This window comes from Centruroides vittatus, unplaced genomic scaffold (genome assembly GCF_030686945.1).
Source record: "Centruroides vittatus isolate TY-2023 unplaced genomic scaffold, ASM3068694v2 contig_186, whole genome shotgun sequence".
In the NCBI taxonomy this organism is placed as follows: Eukaryota; Metazoa; Arthropoda; class Arachnida; order Scorpiones; family Buthidae; genus Centruroides; species Centruroides vittatus.
The window spans coordinates 3,440-23,760 of NW_027121146.1; the positions used below are offsets into that span (position 1 = coordinate 3,440).

Below are 20,321 nucleotides of genomic sequence, written 5' to 3' on the forward strand. Positions count from 1 at the left end.
GAGAACAATAAAAAGAAATAATGATAATCGTTGTGTCTTGATGCTTGATAAGAATGGTCGTATAATAGCTATTTGAGTGCTGTCCTAACATCTGTGCGTCCAACTTTTTGTTAATAATGACGAACCCAGTATGTGGAATTTCCAGTGGGTCAGTATAATAAAGTGTGTTAAGATTACCAAAGAGGGCGATTTTTCTGTTGAAACAATATGGCTCCTGGATTATAAGAATGTCTGCCTGGTGGTTGTTGGCGACTTGCATGGCTTCTGTTGTGGCTGCTTTTGCACGCTGAAGGTTGATTTGTATCAGTGTCAATTTATCAGTAGGAGGACTAGAACCCATAATTCGTTTGCTTTATGGTTTGTTCCTTTACTTTCATAGTGTTGGGACACTGCTGGTCGAATGCATTATGATTAGTTGGATGCTTGCTGTCAGGAGGAAGATCTTTATTATAACTCTTGCAATTTATACAGCAGGCTGGTTGTTCTCTTCTAGTGCAATCAGTAAATTTGTGACCTTTTGAACAATGGCTACATCTCTGTCTAGAGGTGCAGTTATTTGCAATATGATTGTAGCCGCAACATTTATAGCACCTGGTAATGTGCACATAGTCGTCAATTTGTATGTTTGCCCAAGAGATGCTAATGTATTTCTCTTTTATTAATTGGTTTCTGATCAGCGGGGAGGTAGACAGCACTATGTGCCGACAGTTTTCGCGTAGGTTACCTCTTGTAATCACTGTGCTAAGTCTGGTCTGAGCCATAAATTCCTCTTCACTTATGCCCTTTAATTGCTCATTTTGAGCGTATATTGTGGTAATGACATTGTCATCCTTTACTGATTTCGGCACATTTTTGAGTATTATTCTTGGCCTCCGGCCTTCCGAAATTTTTGTTTTGATTTCCTCCTTTAGTTCGGAAAGCTCAGTTACAGCTTTTTCCAGTGTTATAGCATCTTTACTGTTAGCGGTGCGAAAGCAGATGCCGTCGCCTTTAACTTGTTTAATTGAAGTCACTTTAATTTTTAACTGGTCGGGTTTTACATTATTTGTAATCTTCTTGTAGATTTTCTCCATGTTTATTGTTTTCTTCTCAGGACCTTCGGCTTCCTTCGGGTAAACTATTAAAGCGTAACTACTCGAGCTCCCTTCGTGCTTTATTTTGTTGTTGAGCGATCTATTTATCGCTTTGGTAGTGGAGCTTTGTATTATATTCGATTTAACTATGTCCGAGTAGGTGGGTGGCTTTAATATTTCAGGTTCGTTGTAGGAAAGAGTAGTGGCCGGGGCCGCCTGTGACTCCCGGAGTTGCGTTAGCATGCCGTACATTTGATTTATTGCAGCAAACATACGGGCTGCTCTTTCTTTTATTTCTTTTTTGTCTCTGACAGTGGTTCCAGATCTGTAATGGGCCGGGAGAAGATCCAAAATTCTCCTTAGATGACGGCCCGCTGATTGGAGCAAAGCTCCTTCCGCCGTTGCAGTCGAGGGTCCGTCCGTACAGCTCGCCGCAGGAGTGCTAGGGGTGCTAGAGGTAGGAGAACTTGGTGCGGTTGCTTGTGGGGCCTCTTCATCCAGTGGCCCGATGACCACGCGTAAATTAGGTTGTGTGGCGTTGTCCATAGTGCTTATTAACAAGGACACAAGGTAATTGACAAAGGTTGAGTCTCTTAAAATGATAGTAGCGAGAGTTGATCTTCACAGAAGCCGTTCGGCTCTAAGCCGCCGTACGGCTAAAGACGTATAAAAGTACGCTGGGTGAAGAAAAAGTCTTGATAGTGCACAGAGCGCTTGTACTACAGAGTGCCAAAGACCGTACAAATGATATAAAGTCGCGAGACAGCTATAATCCGAGACGAACTCCGATGCGCCGAACGGCTACAATGGCGCCGATCGGTTACCGAACCGGCCGAAAAACCGCTCGCCCGAAACGAAGATAAAAACCGTAGACAGAAAGTGGGAGCTATAATAATGCTGCCCCGAAAACCAGGTGCCAGCAGCGCGAATAATGAGAGCACCAGAAGAACGACGCCGAACGGCAAACCCCGCGCCAGCCGGCTAAAGCGACCGTTAGACAAAGGAGAGCCGAACGTTGGGCCAGGTCAATGACCTAATACCTCTTTGTTACGAGCGAAAAAGAAAATCGCCCGTAAAAAAGAAAACTAAGAGAGACAACAGGAGAAAAATCCGGACACAGGAAGACAATACCACGCTCTACGTGGAGCCCAAAGACAAACCGTCGCGGTGGCCCGATAGGCCCGCAAAACGGCCCGATGTGCGAAAAGTTACGGTCGAAATAACATGAAAACGGATAGGCGCAGTAAAGCGTGAAATATACCGATCGATAGAGAGTACAATCCCGGATAAAAGCGTAAAAAATAAGCCTCTTACCGGTAAAAAACACCTAGTAGCAACCGCCAAAAGTCCGGAATGTTCCGAAGCTCGTAACTTTTTTTGGAATAATCCGATTACGATAAAAAAGACTCCATTCGAGAGCTCACGATGAGACGATTCCGATGATATATAATGATCCACGGATTGACGGAAAAGCACAACGATGCTGCGATGAAAAGCAAAAGCCCACACACATACAACATATAGCTTTTTACACACCGACCTCCCTGGTATGATAGTGTTTCGTACAGGAAGACACTACTAATCTCAAGTAAAGAACATATTTTAAGCTAAATAAATTCAAAATATGATTAAAAATGGAGATACTATAGATTACCAGCATGGAATTTCGGAAGTTTAAGTATATATCTGAACTGAAGAGACCAAGTCGAGTTCAACGATACCGTACTTTTGGACCGGAGACGAAAAATAAAAAAGTTATCCTACTTTTCGCGGCGATCGTGCGATGATCAGGAGAAACGTCGCTCTCTCCGCTAAGCCTATCGCGTGTTTAAGAGGCAGTCTGGCAAGTCAGCCATATATATTTTCAACAGGGGCAGATGTCGATCCATGAGCACACCGATCGTTTGCAGTTAGAGTTAAATCTTTTTCGCACACCCTCGCGCTCCTCAACCTCGGGGCCGAAAGCACCTCAGCCGCCGACACGCTCGCTATCGCTCTAGGTCGCCTAGTACTACGCGCTGCTATCGCGGCTTGTCCAACAAAATTAGTTCGAGGTCATGGCTTCCAGACTTTACTGCAAGATGACGGTACTAGCAACTACGGTGCCGTCTGTATGATAGCATTAAAAAAGTATCACTTAAAAACCTTCATGACTTTTTATTTCTTGTCTCTGTCCAAAAGTACTGTACCGATGAACTTGTCTCGGTCCCCCTGATTTCAAATATATACTTAAAGTCTCGAAATTCCATAAGCGGTAATCTACAGTACAGCCTTAAAAATTGCAACTCTGAGTGTGATGATGCCACAATATAATAATTACTCGTATTTACTCTTTAATTTAATAAGTTACTGCAATTGTTAATCTGTGTAAAAATGAACAACCGGTGTTACGTTTGTGTTGCAGATGTGTGTTACTACTGCTTGACTTCTGTTATAAAACTGGAGTAGTAGCTCACAACGTGTGAATGCGCCAAGTTCACAAACAATACTATAATACAGAATCAAGTGTAAAAATGACATTTAATCGGGATGAAATTTTTTATAAATTTCAAGTTTTTAAAAATTCTGATCTTAGGTAAGGTGTAAAATTTTATACCATTAAATCCAAAATCAAAATTGGTGAAAAGCATTTCGACTGCTCTGTGTAAGGTAAATTGACACACTAAACGCTTTTAATTATAATTTTAAAGAATTTATTACTGAAATTTAATATACTACACTCGGCACATTGACTTTAATCGGTCTGTAGGAAAAGGAACTATGCCATATACCAAAGATGGGAGACGACAGTGAGAATTCACAGTAATAGAATTTACATAAAAAAGAAATAAATTATTCATGAGAAATGGTGCGTAAAAGCATTTTAACAAGGTAAAAAACATGAAAGCTAAAAGAGATTAGAAATACATGTCAACGTTTACAGACTGTCTTCCATTTCTTTTATCTAACATAGACCCTTTCAGGCTGATTACGTCTATCTTTTTCCTGCGCGGACTATCATATTGATAATAATCTGGAATACAAGAAACACTGTAATATGAACGTTTGTTTTGCAATTCATGAATTTTATATTTTCTGAAACAATATATTTTTTTTATCGTTTCTCGATAGTCATTCTTATACCGAACTTCGGGCGAAGAATGACGTCACCGGATTCGAAAATTTTATCTCTATGGTCCAAAGACTTCACTCGAAATTGTCGAATAACATTGGCTAAGACTGTCTTCATCTTCGCCATGGCGAATCTTTGACCTGAAAAAAGGTAAATATGTCACAAACACAGAAAGGCCTTTGTCTCGAGTTGCGATTACTCACCTATGCAATTGCGTGGACCGGCAGAAAACGGTAGAAAGGCAAAGGGGTGACGTTTCTGGCAGTTTTCAGGTAGAAATCGATCCGGATCGAACACTTCAGGATTTTCGAACACTGTTGGATTATGATGAATCCCATAAATGTTGATTACAAGGGATGATTTTGCCGGCAAGACATAATCACCTGAAAGAAATGTAATTGTTTTTAATAAAATTTACGCCGTTGCTGTAAAGTGTATTTAATCTCAAAATGCGGTACATACCCACTTTCAAATCGGATGGATTCTTTCTTAATATGACGAAAACCGGAGGATAGATCCTGAGTGTCTCCTGAAATGAATCCAATATTTCAAAATGATTGTCAAATATTTTAGATATTAATTAAATTTCCCCTTCTAGGCTTGCATGCCAGAAACGAAAATCCTGATAGTTAAAAGGCAACATAACCTTCTTCAACACACTGGATTGGCCCATGCTTCGGATAATCAAATCATTTGAGTCAATCGGCTGATTGCTGAGTCATTCTTGACGTCGATCTGCACTCAACCTTTTGTATTTTTAAACAGAATTCACAAAATATAAAAATATGTTTGATGTTCTTATATACTTTTTGTTAAGGTACAAGAAGTTCGTATTAATAGAAAAAAAAATAAATTTTATTCATATATAGGTATGTGGAGATAAACTTATACAATATTTTGATACATTTTTGTTTTAGTCCTGTACCGAATATATTGGGGGGTTAAACAAACAAACAAAAAACATTAACTTCTGCTTTGTAGCGCTGGTGTTATAAGTGTAAAAGTCTGTAAAATTAGCCTAAGTGTACAGTACGTGATGAAATCGAAAACATATAGTATATATACTGCATATTGTTACGAATGACTAAGCTGAGGGGGTAACGCCTATATATAGCCTATCGAATGTAAAGGTTTTATTTGTTTACACTTAAAAGTCAGTGTTGAATAGTTGCCATTCTTCACATGCAAAAAGAGTTTAATGGGGAAAAATTTTAAGAAATTGTTGACTTCCAATCAGTAAACAGCCGAAAAAAACTGAAATTATCGGTCATCTGTTGATTGCAGAGAAGTATCCGAATTGCAAATCGACCCGGTGCAACATATAGATTTAACTACATAAGTATTTTTGTCTAGAAATGCATGGAAACACTTGCTACAGAATAAACTCATTCGCTGTCTTCATCAAGTTGAATTATCGTGCCTCATAATAATGATTTTTCTAGTAATACTCTCATTGTCACCTCTTCAATGTTCTATATTATTTATAAATATTATACAATTTGCTTGCACTCCAGTATTTCATGTTCGCTATTAGTGCTAATTTACTTTTATATGTATTAACTTTAATGTTTATTATTATTGTAAATACACTTCCTGATTCTAATCTTATTGAACTGTATCAATTTACTTTGTTTTCTGAATACTTAATAACAACAATCTACAATAATACCTCGAACTTTAAACGTTTTCGAGTTAAAACGCTGGAATTGAAAGATATCAGATCTATAGATCGAACTAGCTTCTACTTTCGAACTGCAGGAGCAGTGAAAATACGCGCTTGCAGCTGCAACGCCCACTGCTCAGTGCCCGAGTTCGTATTTCTCTCGGTATAAAAAGTACATATTATGTAACGTTCGTGTGTTTTCGGTGCTTCTATTATCTTTAGTGTATTTGGTTATACCACAATATTTATATAACTATTACCTATTGAACCATGGCATAAAATAAAAGTTAGAAAACCTTAATGTCTTAAACAAAACTTGTAATATCGATCATTTAAGTGAAAAAGGAACTTATCGAGAAGCATGAAAGTTATACACATGCCACAGATCAATGGCAATATTGAAGATGTCGACGTCTACAGCGTACGTCTTTCTCAAGAGGAAGGAAGCAATAAAAGCAACAAACGCGATCAATGTTCTGGCAACATTCAACTCCAGGAGATCACATATTATGAAAGAGATAGAAAAATTTCTCCTGGTGTAAATAAATAATAAGCAATTGGCTGGAGATATTATGTCTAGGATGAATATTTGTAAGCCAAGCAGCTGTCTAACGACCTAAAGAAACGAGACGTAACTACGTTTCACTAAGGCAAAGAAAATTCAATTTTCATTTTATTATACAAAACTTACTTATTCTATATATGAATCCCGTGTTTGAAATTATGATTTCAAACATTTAATTCTGTTCCTTTTACTTTATAATTTGTGCATTTTCATTTTATTTTTACAGAAAAATGTATCTAAGTGGACTGACTTACTGGTAAACAGTGGACTTACCAGACGAAAAAGGAAGAGAACAATGACATTATGTAAAGAGAAAAAAAAAGAAAGAAAAGAAGAAATCTCTTTTACTGATATGTATGTTGTGAGTCACGCAGTTTCGATACCTCCGTTAGGTACTGTACCCCCTCGTTTTATAGATAGAAGTAGGCCAATTTCCTGATTCGGATTTATACTTTTGTTCAGAACTTTCTTTCTGTTCACAAATTCGGTATTCGTTCGCATAAGAGGCTCATTCTTGGACTTCGGAGTGCTCTTACCCTCCTCGCTCCTTAACTATTTGTTTTTTGGGGGTCTGAATCGAAGGTGTGTCCGACAAAACACACCTGGTGGCAGGCCCTATCCTAAACTTGATTAACTTAATTTTTACGGCCCCTGCTCCCACATTACCTTGATAATACATTCCAGATACTTCATTCTTTTAAGCTCTTCGGACGAAATAGATTTATTCATGTCTTCACAAAAAATTTCCTGCAGCTCCTGGTACACTTTCTCTTGTATATCGGGATGCAATCCGAGCAGATAAAGAGACCAACTAATTCCCATAGCAGTTGTGTCGTGTCCCTAAAAATAAAATTCTTTAAACAAACTTTTTTATTTCTGAATTCGTAGATGAAATTCATTTTACTTCGAACAAAAAAGTGTCAACTTCTTCTCTGATATCCTCTTCGTCGAGACTTCCATCCGTTAAATGATGATAAAGTAGTAAATCCAGAAATGCTCTTCTCTTCTTCACCACTACGACTTTTTTCTCTTCTTGAAAGTTGTCGATTGTTCGATTGTCTTCCAGTTCTTCGATCAGTTTCTGTTTCTTTTCTCTAATTACCTAAATTGTTTTCATTCTTTAATTACTTTAATGGTTTAACAACAAAAGCAAATAAACTTGCCTTTCTGTCGAATTCGTGAACAGTTTCGATGTCTTTGTGAAATTTTTTTCCTAGTGGACTCAAGTTGAAAATAGGACTGAACCAATACCACGGCTTTGTGAACCATTGAATAACTGCCGATGTTATTCTGAATTATAAAACACAATGTGGTATATTATAAATACTCCAAGTAACTGAATTATTTTTCATATTTTTAAAATATTTTAAAATTTTAGCTTTAATCAAAACTTTTTTTTAAACTTCGTAAAACATTTTTGTCATTAGACTAAGAAATAAAAATGATTTTAGAAGTTGAACTTAGTTTTGTTACTTATTGTTACAATGCATAGATAAACAAGTTATTTCAGCAATTATTTTTTATTCGTCTAACGTTTTTAGCTGTCTTTGAAGCCATCGTTAAGATCAAACGTTTTTTAAACAGTATTCTTTAAAGTTTAAAAAAGTATGTTTTAAACAAGTACAGTACATTGTTATAATTTTTATTTGTATAACAATATGTTAACGACAGTTGTTGGCAGCACCTGTCAGCACTGCTGTCCAAAATTTCAGCAACTTCCGGTTGCTTCCAGGGTGCTGCAAACGTGATTTTCAGGGCTCGATATACCAGCAAACAAGATGGCATCCACAATAACACTCGTAAAATCTCTATTTAGTGTTGACAATTTCGACTTTAATTTGATGAATGTACCTCAATAAATTAAGACTAGATTTGTTAGTATATTAATAGAATACTTTAATATACTGTACTAGTATAGTTATGTAAAATATCACATAATTAGTTCTAGTTGTTAAAGTGTAATCGTAAGATTGATTTATTTATTTATAACTTTAACGAAAATTTATAAAATTTATAACTTTATCCCTTCTTGCCATTTTTTCATACCATACCCAAGCAGACAGCATTTGTCTTCTTTTTTGAACGGCAGCAGTTGCGTCACTTCCGGTAACGTATGAGTGAGATTTTAAATACGCCCATTGATTTGAGAGTTATGCAGAGCCATTAAGAAGAAGGCAAAGCTTGAAATATTAACTCTACTTGGAAAAAAATTAAGCAGTTCTATTAGTCCAATCCCTGTAAAATTAATGTTGTTTTTTACGCTAAGATTTCCTTATAGTGTAGTCAAAAGATTTTACCATTCGGAACTAGTATCATTGCTTGTGTGTTTGGACGAATAGAAGGTTCTTAATAAATACTTAATAATGAAAGTGTGACAATAAATAATAACAAATTATTTTCTACTTATTGCAAAACTACCTTATAGTCAGATAGTTTGATACTGTTACACTCATATGCTTAATTCCGTCGTTGAATGTAAACTTGTATTTAGAAGATAATTAGTGTATTTTTATCTTATGGAAGAAGCAGCAAGGATTAGATTGTATGCGTAAATGGAAACTTTTCATTTGTTTCATAGATCTACAGGACACATAAACTAATTTGTATTTTATGCGAAAGTGTGTAATAGCACGAAACTACCAGTGGTCTGGAGGAAAATTTTATCCATGCTGTGAGATTCTTTCACAGTCAGTTAAAATTACAAGGTTTTTTGTCATCTTTGATCCATTGTCACCTATTGCAATTTTAACTACTCCTAATAAAAAAGCTGAGATTATTGTACAATAATCGATAGACAGAGAGATCAACGAAAATAGTCATTACACAGGCATTAAAAAAATAGCTAGAACATCGTTAGTGTTATTTAAAAGCATGTTATAAATAGTTTTGAACAGATAAGTTTTATACAGATTTTTCATTAAATATTTCTTTTCAACTTACTTGTGAATGGCAACGACATAATTAGTACCAACTCTGTTTTGACTGTTGAATTGAACTCCCATTGCTGAATCTGTAAATAATTATAGTATATTTATGAAATAACATATTAAATTTGAATAATTTTCTTAGTGAAGTTGCGCGTGTTAACAGTAAACAAATTCGAAAATAAAGTTCAAAATGTACTGAGAAAAAGAAACCGTTTAAACAAATTAGAAACATTTTCCTTCTTTTCATGATTATGAATATGACACATTCCAATTCATCAGCATGTCGCTACGAAATTTCGCATTTGAACTTGCAATCAGAAGTTATCTTTAGCTCTAATTTAGAATCTGTCGGCTCTGTGCCTAATTATTTTTGCTTCTGCTATTGACAGAGTGGTTGACAATACGCTGTGTATGATTAAATCAGATGGTGTTATTCGCAAAATAAAAAGGAAAACCAAACATTTCGAAATGAAAAAAAAAATTTAATTTAAAATAACATTTCCAAATTGACGTAATAAAGAGTCAAGTTTAAAAAAAAAAAGTTTTAACTGCTTTTTCATTTTTCAGCACATTTTCTAACCGTATTTTTAAACGTCTTTTAAAAAAATTGTTAAGAACATTTTTTCTGCTTATAAAAAGGCAATTTTTCCTGCAAGTAAACATTGCTAAATTAATTCTTACCTCCAATAATATCTAAAGTGCACAGATTTATTAGATTGTCCATAAGAAATTCTTCGCACTGCTTTTTGTTCTTCAACTTTTCAATTAAGATGTTTGAGTGGTTGTTGAAAATTTCTTGAAAGTCTTCGAGAATTCGAAAGTGAAATGCTGGAGTTAACAATTTCCTTCGATGTCTCCACTTATCGTTCGAACTGTTTTCATTGTAAACGAATAAATTAATACTCTTATCAATGTGAAATATTCAATGATAGTTTTACCTTGTTAGAAGACCTGTCCCCAGCCAGGGATGAAAAATGTTATACATCCAATCTTTGTTGATCACAGCGTAACTCTTCAGTACTTCCTGTATTAAAAAGTCAATTGTTAACGTTACAAAACATTTAAACAGTATGTGATAAAGCAATAATACCTGTGCCACGTCGGGGTGAGATAATATAATATAATTATAGCCACCCCAAGAACATTTCACTAGTTTTTCTTCAGCGAATATCATAGATAGACCACTCAATAGTTGAATTACATCTAGAAAAATTTAATAAACAAGGCATTAACTTTCGTTGATCGTTATTCGAAAACAAATTCGTAAATAATAACTTTATATCGTAACATACGATTTAATACTATGAAATCATACTTACAGGTGCCACAAAGTTTTCGATAATCTTGAGCTTTTACTGGACAGAAAATCAGATTCCAGAGAGCAGGCAAAGTGGAAAATTTCGGTATTTTATTTTTCCATTTGATTTTGCTGTTTTTCTTCCATATATAATGACCTGAAAAAACATCAAATTCTTTAGATACTTTACATTCATCGACACTTTCTACTTTTAATACGACCATTTTCACAATCTTAAGTTTACGATAACAAATTCGCTTTAATTTAACAAATTCATGTTTTTCGGTTAAGACTGAAGCAAAAAATAGAAAAATGGAAAACAGGAGACTGAGAATATCGTTGAATGAAAATATAAAATCATGAACAGGTGTTATTATTGAAGAGCCGATAAGAAGTTTGGAACAGAAAATCGTTTGCCGAGGTGATCGTTATATGCTAAATTGAAACAACATTATAAGAGGAAGTTATTATTTTATGTTTCTTAATTATTTTTTTCCACATAAATGTAGTTTTAAATTAAACATGTACTACTTTTATTCTTCTTGATGTACATACATAATGCATTATTGAAATTCGACTATAAATAAATGTTATTTTCGTTTTGCAATTTTGCTCTAGAAAGTGGAACAGAAAATGAATACACATTGATGAAGCTGTCGTGATATTTGTGAAGAACAAAGGAAACGTAAAAGCGGATAACATTAAAGAGATTCTTCTAAAAAAATTCATTTGTGACATCTACTTCACATGTACTGTATTATTATTTCTTTTCGAACTTCTTCTTTACTCGCTCCCTCTAAAAGTTCCTGATAACTTTATTAAGAACTTCGATAAATGACTATTGGTTTAAATAATTTAATGAGTAAAATATTCATTTGAATGACTTTATTAAAATGTAATATAGCAGATGAGCCCGACGTTGCTCGGCCAAAATAACGATAGCTAAGCTTAAGATGATCAGATTATAGCCGATCTTACCTGTTTTTACCGAGTGCAAGAATTAGGTTTACCCTCTTCTGACACTAATTTGAGAATTTTTAAATAGATCTAAAAATATGTTCGATTTCCTGCAAAAAAAATCACATCGAAAATAGTACAGTAAAATTCGAATTTAGGGTAATCCTTAACTTTCTCCCTGTCCTTCGAGGAGGGATTCTCGAAAAATCTCTTCTTTGTGTATATTCTCATGACATACCTTGTGTACTAAATTTCAATTTTCAACTTTTAACCGTAATATTACTATTATTATTACTATCAACCCAGCGCCGGATTAAGTCTCTAGCGTGCCCTAGACAAAATTTAAATTGGGGCCCCATATAAATAAGTTGCTTGTAAACAAATCTTAAATAATGTCACTTAAAATTTTTATTAATAATAGAGAATACAAACACTAATACAATAATAATTGCACAACAAAAGAGTTTCTGGTACAATGAGAAATGTACAGTAAGACCCCGCTTAACGCGGAGGGATGCGTTCCTAGACGACAAAGTGTTAAGATAAACAGCGTTAAACGAGATCATTTTAATATAGAGTAAATAGGGATAGGGGAACACGCGACCAAAAAATAAGCAATTTTAATATAATTTTAAGTTATTTTTATATAAATTTTCGCATAATAATATACGTTAGATATCACATAAACTTGTTTTTTGCGATGAAGTCCTGTAGTTTCATTGGTCGCTTTCTTTTTCTTTCCTTAAGCCAATATCGGGAGCAGAAGATCGCATCAAAAATGCCTCGTTTTGCTTTGGCACTCCTGTCAAAATCTAGATCATTCGCTACAATTTGATCAACGAATTCGATTATCGTTTCCAAACTTTTCCTAAGGAAATCTGTAGCAAGTTCTTTGGTTCTTCGTCTTCAGAATCTCTATTTTCCAGTTCCACACGAATTCCTTGTTCTGCCAGTTCTTGAAGACGTCGTTGGTAAGGCTCTTACCAGAAACCTGTAGTAACTCCCGAATATCCTGCTCGTCTACATATGTATCGATTAAGTTGACAATTTTGTCAACCTAACGATACAGCGATAGACTCTTCTCGATGAAAATTCTTGGATACCTGCAGCCATAACTTCTTCCACACTCCGTTCATGCATTTATCAGTTAATTCTTGCCAAGAGAAGTCGGTATTTCCTATGGCATCTATGATGTTATCTTTTTTCCAAAATTGAAAAAAACAAACATAGGTTTAAGGGAAGTACAGCGCTACGACGAATTGCCACCTTTTGCTGATTGATTCGTGTTTCGGAATTATTGTATTATATATGAATCAATGAAATCCCGCGTTAATTTGAATCAGCATAAATTCTGAGTGTTTTTTAGACGTCAAGCAGACCGCGTTATTTCGAATCAGCGATAAGCGAAGTCTTACTGTATATAATTATAGCCATTAATCAGCCTTTCAAATATTTAAATTTTTCGTTTTCGGATTTTCATTTCAGAAAATTGATCAATCTAGCCGTTTGCGAGTGTCTGTTTCTTTAGTAAGCATTGTTAAGGACCTTTACTGTTTTATTGAATTTCTTAAATAATTTTTAACTCGTTTTAAAACAGATAAAGATTCTTCAATGAAGCCGGGCCCTTCCGAATTACGGGCCCTAGACATTTGTCTAATTTGTCTATTAGATAATCCGGCCCTGTATCAACCCATCTCGATTACACTAATATTAAAGACAAATTTATGATAAATTTCGTTTTCGCTATTCTATTCGTTATCTAATGAAAAAAAGAGATTAAAATCATTACTGAATTTTATCTGAATGAATTCTTAGTATGTAAAAAAGTATTTTATTTAAGTAACCTAAAAAATAAAAAATAAAATAACCTATAAAATAAATAAAATAAGAAATAATTTCATTATAATGAAAAATTAATTACTTGATGACAACGTTTCTTTAATAAAATAATTAATTTTAAAATCTAAAACTAAAAATCTTGTGTGGAACATTATATTTCAAATTCAATATTTCGAATTTCTAAAATTTGAAACGAATTCAAATACCTCCTCACTTTTATAATTGAACTTTTTGCCATTTTATAATAGCTAAAAATATATAATTTTTAAAATGAGATATGATAACAGGTGGTGCCTCCAAATGTTGCCAGAAATGTTAAGCAACTAGTTGCTGGATTCCATCATCTTCACCGCCGAGGACTATGCCATCTCGCAGGCCGTCACATATGTTACCGACAGAGGTACCAGTGCTGTTCTTTCCACCGATTCCAAATTTATCATCTCCTCCATAAACAATTACAATGACATATCCTCTATAATCATCAGCAGCATCCATAACAAAAAAACATCCACTATAGCCGCAACAAGCAAATACACTTTGTCTGGACTTTTGCCCACCTTTTTATCGACATCAACGACAAAAGCCCTCGCTAAAAGTAATTCTCTGAACACAGTTAACACCAATTTTATAAATCCCGAAGATCTGCTATCATTACTTCCGATCACTAGCACAACATAAAAAACATCTGCAGCCACTACCCAAACCACAATAACTAATATTGGTTTAACGTCAGCCCATTGCTACCATTTCCGATCGTTATATTAACGTTTTAATCAACCAGGCCACGATCAATTCTTTACTTATTAATCACTTTTTCCACATCCGAAAAATCAAAAGTAATAATGAATGCAGTTACTGCCCTGACCAGATCTTTATTTTTATAAATAAACCAATAAGAATTCGTTTTATTTCTAGGAAAACAGAGCAAGTAATACTTCAAAAATAATAATACAAAATATTTTTCATTTAGATATGTCTCGGATGCGTTGCAATCATTAAAAGAGCCAGTAGCCATTCTAACTTCTATTTTAGTTAATACAAACAATATAGAATAGAAAACGAAATTTGCAATCAGTAATACAGTAGAGAGTCGTCATCCGACCCCGGTTATTCGAAACGTCGGTTATCCGAACGCTTTCCAGTCGGACTGTGTCGTAATGAATCGAACTTTTTTGATACTAGATTTACTTCTAAAATATAATTTTTATGTTTGTATATTTTTCAATATATTTATTTTGTTTGTACAAAATAAAGAAATAATTTTTAACGATACAATAGCTTCGATTATTATTATAAAAATTTTCGTTAGGCTTAAAATCGACGAAAATTCAACACGAAGCGACACGCAACGGAGAAAAATTTCAACATCGGATAAGTAAAAAAATTTTTTCGTACATAATCGGTTATCCGAACAACCCCAGTCCCCAATTGATACGGATAAACGACTCTACTGTAATCTTTCTTCTAACTTAATGTTTCGAAAATAAATTTAACTTAATATCACTAAATTAAACTAATAAATCTCGAAATTTATTATTATTGTTGTTTTATTCGCTATAAGTTTATTAGAAAACCTGTAAAACCAATCAATTCAATTAAAATATTCATAGAAGACAATAAAAAAAATATTTCTTAAAATGAGTTATTTCAGATGATGTAAAAACATTTCAATGCTTGTGATGATGAACAAATGTAAATTGAGTTTGTTCCTACCTACAGGTCTTATTACTATACTGTTTACACAGGGTGTTTCTTTTAACTTGAACTATAAAATAAGTCGAAAAATATGTATCCTACGAAAAATGTTTGAAAGTTGAACCCTCGTAAAATTTATCCCATTTTTTCTGGGGTAGGGAAGGAGGCAAATTTGTAAAATTCAAAAGGGAACGCTCATTTTTCAAAATAAATCGTATTCTACGTCCGAAATTATGCAGAATTTATCTGAAACATTTTTTCGAATCGTGGTTGATGGCGCCGCAATCAGTGAAATCTAGTTGTTTTTTGCATGTTTTATTGCATAATGATTCTGGACTGGAGGGAAAAAACTTTGATGGCTGAACGTGGTTTTTGAATCAATGTAAATGACAGTGCAATTGGCCACTTCGTTGGTGAGCGGCAAAGGAAAACTTTCCTGCAACGGAAAATCATTATGCTGGAAAAAAGGTGTTCCCATGAAAGAAACAAAGTTCATGTAACTTATTGCTGATTGCAGTGCCATCTAGCATGCTACTGTGAGATCCCGGAGAGGTAAGAGGGAGTCGTACCTCCCTTTTCGGCGACTCACCTGTCAAGGATGGCTGTTACGTCGACGGCGCGTTACGCGTTACACGAGTGGAGGAGGAGGAAGAAGGATGGGGTCGACGATAAGGCGAAGCCGACAGTCAAGAAAAACACCATTTTATAACAAAACAAGATTTATTAAAATCGAAACGAACAAAACTACACTTCTACCCTCATATACAAAAAGGGGGTCCGAAGAGACAGAGTTTACAAATATTTGTTCATACTTCTATAAATTCCGTAATAGACGGAGTCCGGTGAATGGAGTCGTAGACTTTCACTTAAAACTTACTAACTTTTTGGGTCCGGTCGATGGCACAGTGCACGTCGTACTGGAGAGACGATCGGAGAGCCCTTTAGGGGGAAAGGAAGCGTCTTTTATAGGTTTTTGATGAGAAAACCAGTCACGTGATTGACAACGGATTACGATTAGGGCCATAGGTGTTCCCGGGATTCAAAACAAACGACGAGCTCGGACGCTAACTGTAAATTATCGTGCAAGTTGTTCTACCGGCTGCGAGGGAATAATGTCTTATTGACAGATAGGGAACGATAGTTGCCAGTCAAGGGTCAACATTTTGTTTGGTTATAAAATTTTGTTGATTAAGCAGTTGTATATCAGGAGTGAAATAATTCAGAAATTTAGGTTTTTAACTTCCAGATTTCACACTATCAACCATGCCATCTATTTCAAAATGATTTCAAATACATCCTACATAATTTTGGATGACGAATCCAAATCTGCTATGAAAAATGGGGGTATTCATTTCAGTTTATTAATTTGCCCCCGCTGTATTCCCAGGGAGTAAAAATGGGCAAAATTGTGCGGTGTTGAATTGTTCCCTCCAAATACTGAGAGTTTGTTTAAAACATTTTTATGTGCAATGCGTATTTGTCGAGATATTCAAAGTCTTAAATTAAACGAAACACCCTGAATATATAAATAAATAAATATATATATAAGTTATATTTATTGATTTATCTATATCCATCCTAACTATGAATGTAGAAAATATACAAATTAGTTATAAATTGTACAGTAACTTGTGGAGAAATATGTGTATATGTATGTGTGATTCAATTACATTGGAGTTATTACGTCTTTTTCTGCTCAGGGAGCACTAAAAGTCTAAAGAATGTTATATTTATAAGAGTATATGTATTGATTAGTATACGGTATTCAAGTTGAGCTCATAATTGGCCCTAAAAGGGCTCATAAGACGTAAACTATTTCCTTGTGTGGGCTTATAAATTTACGTGTATGTGTTATGTAACCACTTTTATTCTGCATGTTATATTTATGTTTATGCTATTTAACTTATCATAGTCATTTATCACGAGAAGAAATATAGATTGATAGAAAAGTTTGCAGATTGCAAGGACTAACCAACTAAACCTAACCAATGTTTTTGGGTTACTGAAAACTACCGAGGGAAAGTAGGCACTAGTGAGCAATCCATTGATAATGGTGTCCAGCAAATTTGGAATAAGAATTTTGAGAAAATACCACAATACACCACAGGAGGACTTAAGAGGGAGCAGGCCATAATTCGGGCATAAAGAGACTTAAGAAATTCTGAAAACTCCACATAGCCAGCCAGGAGACCATAAATGAAAAACCAGATAAATATTCACTGGGACAGAGAATACTTAATAAACAATTAGGACGAAACAAGCAAGCTGAATGCTGGAAACCACTACCAAGTAAAAAAATAGATATATAGATAAGTTTAAACTATAGAAGAAAAGGTACTATCATCACACAGTGACCAACAGATGTGAGATTGAGAGTGAGTAATGAGCTGTAAATTGTTGGTTCAAAAAATTATAAATAGTACTCTAGCAGAGGGCTGCAGGAAGGGAGCCCTGCAGGGATAGGTAGAGAGGAAGAAAAACAATCAATAAAAGGATAGACAAAAGCAGCCGTAGGTAGGTGCATCAACTCATTAATGCCATGCCAATGTGGTCTTCTACACACGAAAAAAATTTTTTTCCATGTATAAAATAAACGAAGAAAAACTGATTTTTAGAACTGATAACTAAACAAAAGGTAGAAATTTCACATACATAAAAAGCTATGTTTGATGAAATTATAAGAACAGAGAGTACTCCTCATATTTTAACAATAGAATAATAGAATAATGTATCAACCATCTTCTATTGGGATCGAATTGACAGACAATGTTGACTCATTCCGCGATTTGGGTTTAAATCTTATTACACTTGGTGACAAGGGTGGATCAATTAGTAAGCAAAGATGTGTAGGATCGACCAATTGGAATGGTCAATCTGAAACCAAAAACAGTTATAAAAATGACATTTCCAAGGGAACACGAGCTTCTCGACCTGCATTGCAATTGAGTACATTCCTCCTGAAAACAAAAGAAGAGATAGTCGACGTCATTGATTTTACCTCGCAACTCGTCATTTCTTGCTCCAGCTACAGATCGCCATCTGACGTCTGACAACGCCTCAAAGTCGTCAACCTCAACAAAAACCAGAACATCTGAATCTGCTCACCAACAGAAGACTTTGCAGTTGTAAGCATCTTTAGTACAATAAGCAGAAAAAATTGTATGTAACCGGAGAGTTGTCTGTGTCTAACGTTCTCACATACGAACCGGTACTCTTGTATCTTGCTGTTCAATGCAGATCGGCGACCTCACAATTATATAATTAATGGTATTATTTTATTCTCTTTATTTAATTATTATTATTATTATTATTTAAATTGTTGACTGTGCTTTTGGTTTTATTACTGATTTAGAATGCGAGCCACAGTTGCAAAATATCATGCCATTAGGCAGAGGTAGTGCAGCAAGCGAAAAGAAAATAGCAGGAGTTGGTCCATGGGTCACGGTGTTGGTGTTTGCAAAGTGTTAGCAGAAAGAGATGAATGTAAATGAAATGATAACTATTCTATACTAAACTATTCTGAAATAAGTATTCTAATTTAATTTTTTTTATTATTATTTTTGAAAAGACTATGACTTGTTTATAAAATCGTACTGCCTGCCGTGTTACCAGCTTAGATGTATGAAGAGTACATGTCAGGAGTTGAAATTTGGCAGAGTATTAGGTGGCGAAATCATGCGCGCATAAAAAAAATCAGACTTGTATGTAGTCAGGGGACCGAGAACCGAGTGAAAATAAAATACAAAATGGGGACACTCTCTACAAACAGGCGGTAGTGCGAGATTTGCACATGCGTTACTGGTTGGGAAGTTCGAAAAGCGAATATTTCTAAATTGAATTTTGACAACAAATCTTTGAAAAAACCGATTTACCTGTCCCGTGTTATTCCCCACATATCTCTGCTAGCCGCGTGCTAACCTTGGCTGATTGATTGGATATCTATATCCGAGATATCCGAGATATCTCGTTTCATCGGAACGTTTTTGAAACTAGATGGCACGTCGTTATAATTTTATAGTTTTATATTAAAACTAACTTCTAAAATATAATTTTTCTTCTTTATATATATATATATATATATAAAGAAGAAATATATATATATATATATGTTCATATATACATATATGAACGTGGGAAAGCACGTTCTAACCTAACCTAACCTATTCAAATAAATTACCCCTATTCTAATAATTTGGTTGGCAATAATTATGGTAATTTATTAGAATAGGTTAGGTTAGGTTAGGTTAGGTTAGGTTAGAACGTGCGTCCCCGCTGTTTCAGAGACGAGCCGCCATGTTCGCTACCATAGGTAACATTAACCAATAGTTAAAAACAAGCTGAACTTTTATAATGAGAAGTAAGAAAATGTGACCGATAACACCAAAAAATATAAATGAATTTGCGTTTGAAAATAATAGTGTAATAACGTAAGGCGCCTCTGGTGGCAAACATGCGAAACTTAATAAGTGAATGGAAAAATTGTATTTAATGTTCCGAGCTTACTGTGAATGTAAACTACTTGAAATTATTTTTGCAGTTTTAAAGCTTTAAACAAATTAGTATTCGATTAATTTATTTCTACTGACTTTTAGTGGATTTCTCGTGTTAGAATAAGAAATCCTTTTTTTGTTCTGTTTCTTGTCTTTGCTGTTTATCCTTGTTTAAAATTTATTACCAAGACCTTTAATTATTCATCAAAGAAGGAAAATAAATTTTAATTTTCAGCAGGAAAAATTTCTAATTAAAATTCGTTTTCCTCGTTTTAATTTTGGCCAATGTTATATAAAACACAAATAAGTATTTAAAGTTAATCGATTCTGTCATAAAATCATGCATTTTCGTGTTAAATTAATTATAATTTAATTAGTAAAATGTCTTCAAAATACGTCTACTTACATTCAGGTAGAGAGGAATTCTTATGTGTGCGCGAAGACGAATGATTTTCCTGTTGTGTATTTCTCTGTCTCCATTTCTTTCTTAACAAATAATTTAATAGAACAGAAATAATAACTAAACTTAATAAAATTTAGAATGAACCAGACAGAAACATGGTTAATATTTATCAAGTTCTGTATTCATAAATAATTCTGTAATTATTCTCATCTGAAAAATAATAAGCGTGGCAAAATTCCAATCAGAATTAGAATTTCACGACACATGATTAACACTTTACCAATATCACTGTAACGTCAC

General features: G+C 34.4%; 2 protein-coding genes across 2 annotated transcripts; both read right to left on the minus strand.

The window, feature by feature from the left end:
• Positions 1-329: 329 nt before the first annotated feature.
• On the minus strand, positions 330-1,619 carry LOC136969988 (uncharacterized). Its single transcript, XM_067264343.1, has one exon. The coding sequence runs from the start codon at positions 1,617-1,619 to the stop codon at positions 330-332; it is 1,290 nt and encodes a 429-aa protein (XP_067120444.1).
• A 2,456-nt stretch (positions 1,620-4,075) lies between these two features.
• LOC136969989 (cytochrome P450 4C1-like) lies at positions 4,076-10,861 on the minus strand. The gene is made up of 11 exons (XM_067264344.1): positions 10,660-10,861; positions 10,431-10,543; positions 10,279-10,364; positions 10,022-10,212; positions 9,354-9,423; positions 7,577-7,703; positions 7,318-7,515; positions 7,080-7,253; positions 4,648-4,714; positions 4,389-4,568; positions 4,076-4,325 (listed from the first exon to the last, which is right to left on the minus strand). Exons 1-11 carry the CDS (start codon positions 10,859-10,861, stop codon positions 4,168-4,170), a joined length of 1,566 nt encoding a protein of 521 aa, XP_067120445.1. The 3' UTR covers positions 4,076-4,167.
• Between the last annotated feature and the right edge of the window lie 9,460 nt (positions 10,862-20,321).